The sequence below is a fragment of the Photinus pyralis genome, unplaced genomic scaffold, assembly GCF_008802855.1.
Source record: "Photinus pyralis isolate 1611_PpyrPB1 unplaced genomic scaffold, Ppyr1.3 Ppyr1.4_LG3b, whole genome shotgun sequence".
Classification (NCBI taxonomy): domain Eukaryota; kingdom Metazoa; phylum Arthropoda; class Insecta; order Coleoptera; family Lampyridae; genus Photinus; species Photinus pyralis.
The window spans coordinates 23,106,828-23,111,800 of record NW_022170510.1 but is presented as its reverse complement, the minus strand read 5'-3'; the positions used below and the strand labels follow the sequence as shown (position 1 = coordinate 23,111,800).

Here is a 4,973-nt window from a genome sequence, read left to right as displayed (position 1 = left end):
ATCGTGATTGCTAATTTAAACAACTATTTGAGCCGGGAAAAGCTCTCGAAGCCCTTAAATCGTATAGAAACTATGCAAAACATGCTTACAACCGATTTGCTCGTCCTTTTACCTCCTCGCTCAGCTCAGGCGATACTGTTCCGTGTTCGTGTCCAAGACCATATTACCAAACGCTGGATTAAAAAAGCTACAGTTGTTTGCCAAGGTCCAACAGAAAGATCCTATATTCTTAAATGGCCTTCAGGGAAAGAAACAAGATGAAACCGGATTTTCCTTCGGTCATTGAAAGGGGGAGATGGTAGGGCTCCAAATTAGAGGTCATCCGGGAAACGAAATAACAATGTGACTAGAGTGAGCTGTCAGAAAATATTTAATGAGATAGTGTTCTAAATAAATTATATTTATATCGTTTAAACATTGGTTTTATATAACTAACCAAACCACATACTTCGATTTAAATTCGCGCGTTCTTTCGTAAAACGTGATCCTACCATTGAATTTATAACTATCATAAATTCAATGATCCTACGAATCACGATCTTGAAATCATGATCGCGAAGTACCCGAAAGAAAGCGCCTAATAAATAAATAAATAAATACCTAAAGCTGCGTATACATTATCCGAACGGAACATATGTAATGTAACCCAAAATCATTGTAATAATGTAACAAATTCGTATAGTTAGGACGGTACCCGTACCCCGAGCACGAAATGAGCAGGTTCTGTCAAAAGTGAACGAGCCACGAACAGATCATTACAGTAAATGTTCGGTTCGGATAATGTATACGCATCTAACGATCCCGCAAATACCGGAATCGAAATTCTGCTACGGCCGCTACGGGATTGCATTCCCTGAGCCCGCTAATTAGAAGTAAAGGACCGCCGACCGGGAGCAGCAATATCGGGCGGTAGTTCCTAGGATTTGAAATCTCATTTCCATGCTTCTGAATCATAATGACGATAGCCTTCTTCCACGCAGTGGAATAACTCCTTATGCACATCGGATCGGATTGAATATTCGAATATTTATACGATACGTCGACGATAGCTGATACCGTCTGCACTCCTAATGATTTTTTCGGGTCTTGCAACATGACCACATTTTTCATCTCGGGTGGTCAGAAGAAGGTAATGTTTAGGTCAGCCGAAACTTTTAGAGCCTCCCTTACCGTGCTCTCAGCGTGATTGAGGTTAGAAGGGGATGACTCCTGCAAAACATTCAGCACGTCCCGAAGCTCCCATGAAGGATGGGGGGGATTGCCCTATGTAAAGTCAAGGTGAGACCGACAATATAGTATGTTTGGGGGGGGGGGGAGAGGGTGAAAGGGGGTAAGGTATTTTTTGTTAAAAAGTTGTCCCTCTTGATAAATCTTTTGGCATGTCTCGGCGTTTTTCCTTTAATCAGTGATTTTCGATTCGTGGTGGGAAGTTTTCAAATGAACACCCTGTATATTATATATATATGGTTTGGGATCAAAGGCAAAGTATGCTCAAAGCAGCGTTGCCAAATCGTGCACAACGGACGTACTGTGTACCTGACATTTGACTTTGTGGGTCATTTTGATTTTGAACCTTGAACTCAAATAAAAATAAAGAAATTTATTAGCTTTTTATTTGTCTTCTGTCTGCAACAGTTTCACTTGGACTAATCAGTTTAGTATTCTGGTTAGATTAACAAACAAACACTATGCTTTCACAGTTACGAATGTCAAGCTTAACCAGTTTTAGGTTAAATTATGGATTATTCAAAAAAGTCAGACAGCTACAAGTTATCACAAGAACCAAAGTCCATGCCATTCAAAAAGAACAAACACGTACGTCTCTTCTCCTTAGTTTTTAGCCTCTGGTAGATAGGTTCTACTTCACTGAACTTTTCTCATACCTACAGGTAGTATTTTACTACATTCAAATAAGGAATTCTTCCCAAGCAAATTTCTTGGTCTTCAAAAAATGTGTACTCATATGACCATCAAGCCTGTAGACTTTAACACTGTACGATCACTAAAGGATAATCGTTCCACATTACTGGTGGATGTCCGAGAACCTGAAGAACTTAAAGAAACTGGCGTTTTACCTGCAAGTATCAATATTCCATGTAAGTTTACCTTCAAATTAAACAGAAAAGGTAAGTATAATACTTGGGTTCTAGTGGGCGAAGTAGAAAATGCACTGAAAAGTATGGAAAATAATGAATTCCGCACAAAGTATGGTCATAATAAACCTGCATTGGAAACACCTTTAGTCTTTTCTTGCCGGTCTGGTAAAAGAAGTGAAACAGCCGCCAAGACTGCAATCAGCTTAGGGTACAAAAAGTATGTATCAATTCTTTACAGTATAGTATATTTTTTAAAACTTTTTAGTGTGAGTAATTATACAGGGGGTTGGTTAGATTGGGAAGAAAACATTAAGAAGAATTAATACTATAATATATTATGATATACCTATAACTCTCAATAAAAAGGACTTTTTAAATGTAACAGCGTTCATTCAGTTAATATGATTTACAGTCGACTAAGATTGTATAGATAAGATACTTATACATATTTGCACTATATTTTAAAGAAGAAAATAAATATCTACACTATTTTTTTTTATCGCTCAGCTTTGCATTAACCATCTCTCGAAATTGTCCTAAAATTAGATTTTCACGTTTCTGCCTCTCCTCCTTGCTGAACATAGCTAATGCTCTCTTCTCGTCTGCCGAATAAATTTGATTTTCTTTTCGGATACGAACTGCTTCCATTCTCCTATGACGACTGCCCGACATTACATAACCCACCGACTCAAACGTTGCAATTTGATCCGAGGTTAACCCAATTTCACCTCTACGTGGAATACGTTTACCTTCGGCCACGTACGCTGCCATAGCAGCACCCTCCCCAGGTAGCAGAGCTTTACCCATTTCCTTATGTGTTAAAGTGGCGTGGGTTTTTAATTGGGGCCCGATAGCTCCATCCACGTCAGTTTGCGCATCAACAGTCAATGACTTGTCTTTATCTGTAACTGAATTGTATCAGAAAGAAGGTATCCAAGATACGAATAACTCACCTTCTTTTTCAACCCACTCCTCCATAGAACTATCATCACTTTTGGATTTTCTTTTTTTCTTTCTCTTCTTCTCTTTCTTCGATTTCTTACTTTTAGACCTTTTGTGCTTCTTTTCCTTTTTTCTTTTTTTGTGTTCTTTTTTTTCGGACTCCTCTACACTTTTCTTATCATCCGAATCAGAAGCGGAAGATCTACAAATAAACAAAGTAAGATGTACAATAATACAATTCCTGAGCCTTTACTCTTCTGGAGTTGGTGATTTGCCCCAAATGTTTGGACACAATCTCATACCGAGCATTTCTCTTTCTTGTCGACGTGCTTCCAGTATTTCTTCCTCTTGGGTTAATCTCTTCAAATTGCTGCGATGTTTATGATGCAAATACGAATTGTGTTCACTATTTGGCCATCGGTCACTTTTACTTTCAGTCTCTTTGTGCTTGTCTCTGTAGGATGGGCTACGTTTTCTTCGTTTATAAGAAGAATCGTAGCGATCCGGCGAGCGCGACCTTCTTTGTGGAGATCTATAACTTGGAACTTTTCTGGCATATTTACTCATAATTCAACTGAAAATTATTAAATTATGTAAATAGATGTAGGGTTATGTATACCAATACATTACAATTTTGTGTGTCTAAAGTACGGTCGTATATACAGGTCTGGAAACTCGAACCTTTTACGCGTCGACGATCGCGTAGTACCATCATTGAATTTATAAATTCAATGGTACCATTAGAGGGGGGCACTAAGGGCACGGGCCCAGGGCGGCAAATTAACTGGCAATCCTAACGATCGAATCTGAAATAACCAGAAAATTAGATTTCGATGATGTGATACGTTCATTTTCTGAAGAAAGTTCACGGAGAAAATTGTTTTGATTAATCCAATAAATTGTTGAATAATCAAATAAAAATACTTATTACTTATAAGCATTTTGTTCTGTAATCGAATAGTCCACGAACCAATAAACTCCCTTAGATTGCGATAGCCGGCCCGTGTAGCGCAGTTCAGTGGAAGCTCGACTACGGTACAGGGTCCCTGGTTCGAATCCGGGTTCGGTCATGGATATTTGTAAATGTATAGTGGGTTGGTAGAGCAGCCTCGGCTGAAACCCCGCCCACTTAAAAATAAAGGCAAAATAAATAAATAAATTTTATTTTTTAGCCATAGGATTTATGAAGTTGTGGGCTATTTTTGTCGTAAGAATGATCTAGGGGCGGCAAGTTTCCCAAAGCCCCTGGGCGGCAAAAGTATAAATCCGCCACTGGGTACCATAAAGTCGTCACGGCCGAAGGATGAATCGAGGTATAAGGTTTAACAACTGTAATGGCTGACGTGTTTACCGCCGCGCCGCCTTGAACCTCTACGGCTACGCAAAAAAAAACCGCTGCTTTGAGAAAAATTAGGAAACCGTATATTGTGCCAAAGTGTAAAACGGGATACAAAAGTGTTACACAAAAAAAATGCGCTTTATCTGCACAAGAGTTGTGCACAATTTGTTTTTAACACTGCTCTATAGACGAGAAAAATGTGCACTTTCGGCAAGATGGGGCTCCTTCACATTATACTGTAGCTGTTGGGCAGTAGTCCAATCGATACCCTTGTAAATGCTTCGCAGAGGGGTTGCTATAGAATGGTCATCCAACTGGTGCCACTTTGATGTGTTTATGAGGGGACATGCAGCGGCGCGCTATATTTGAAAAGTAAAATCCTAAGTTTGGAATTTCAATATCTTACTTTAATCTTTATATTTTATACTTGGTATATTCCGGTGTAGGTACCTATTTTATGGGGTACATATTACAATTTGAAAGTGGGTTTAAACCAGAGACATGGAGAGAGTGTCTCTGGTTTAAACTAAGGTTTTTATTACAATCGGTGGTTTGTTTTGAAATAAAGCCCTGTATGTAGTAATGTTTGATGAGTT

At 38.8% G+C, this 4,973-nt stretch overlaps 2 protein-coding genes across 4 annotated transcripts; one reads left to right on the top strand and one right to left on the bottom strand.

Annotated features, from left to right (window-relative positions):
• Positions 1-1,551: 1,551 nt before the first annotated feature.
• LOC116167136 (rhodanese domain-containing protein CG4456-like) lies at positions 1,552-2,593 on the top strand. Of its 3 annotated transcripts, none has more exons than XM_031482376.1 (4): positions 1,552-1,815; positions 1,890-2,096; positions 2,151-2,304; positions 2,362-2,593. In XM_031482376.1, exons 1-4 carry the CDS (start codon positions 1,689-1,691, stop codon positions 2,417-2,419), a joined length of 546 nt encoding a protein of 181 aa, XP_031338236.1. In that variant the 5' UTR covers positions 1,552-1,688; the 3' UTR covers positions 2,420-2,593. The 3 variants fall into 3 exon arrangements, with proteins under 3 accessions (XP_031338236.1, XP_031338235.1, XP_031338237.1); XM_031482375.1 differs by having other exon boundaries at positions 1,559-1,815; positions 2,151-2,313; positions 2,362-2,587; XM_031482377.1 differs by lacking the exon at positions 1,552-1,815 and having other exon boundaries at positions 1,822-2,096; positions 2,151-2,313; positions 2,362-2,587.
• Positions 2,411-3,669, bottom strand: LOC116167135 (NKAP family protein CG6066). Its single transcript, XM_031482374.1, has 3 exons — positions 3,292-3,669; positions 3,050-3,240; positions 2,411-2,998 (listed from the first exon to the last, which is right to left on the bottom strand). The coding sequence occupies exons 1-3, from the start codon at positions 3,603-3,605 to the stop codon at positions 2,583-2,585; spliced, it is 921 nt and encodes a 306-aa protein (XP_031338234.1). The 5' UTR covers positions 3,606-3,669; the 3' UTR covers positions 2,411-2,582.
• Positions 3,670-4,973: the final 1,304 nt, after the last annotated feature.

Coding starts and splice junctions, on each gene's coding strand:
- LOC116167135 (XM_031482374.1), bottom strand. CDS start 3,605: ATGAGTAAATATGCCAGAAAAGTTCCAAGTTATAGATCTCCACAAAGA. Junction 3,241..3,291: donor AAATCACCAACTCCAGAAGA/GTAAAGGCTCAG, acceptor GTTTATTTGTAG/ATCTTCCGCTTCTGATTCGG. Junction 2,999..3,049: donor GGAGTGGGTTGAAAAAGAAG/GTGAGTTATTCG, acceptor ATTCAGTTACAG/ATAAAGACAAGTCATTGACT.
- LOC116167136 (XM_031482375.1), top strand. CDS start 1,689: ATGCTTTCACAGTTACGAATGTCAAGCTTAACCAGTTTTAGGTTAAAT. Junction 1,816..1,889: donor CATTCAAAAAGAACAAACAC/GTACGTCTCTTC, acceptor TCATACCTACAG/GTAGTATTTTACTACATTCA. Junction 2,097..2,150: donor TGCAAGTATCAATATTCCAT/GTAAGTTTACCT, acceptor CTTGGGTTCTAG/TGGGCGAAGTAGAAAATGCA.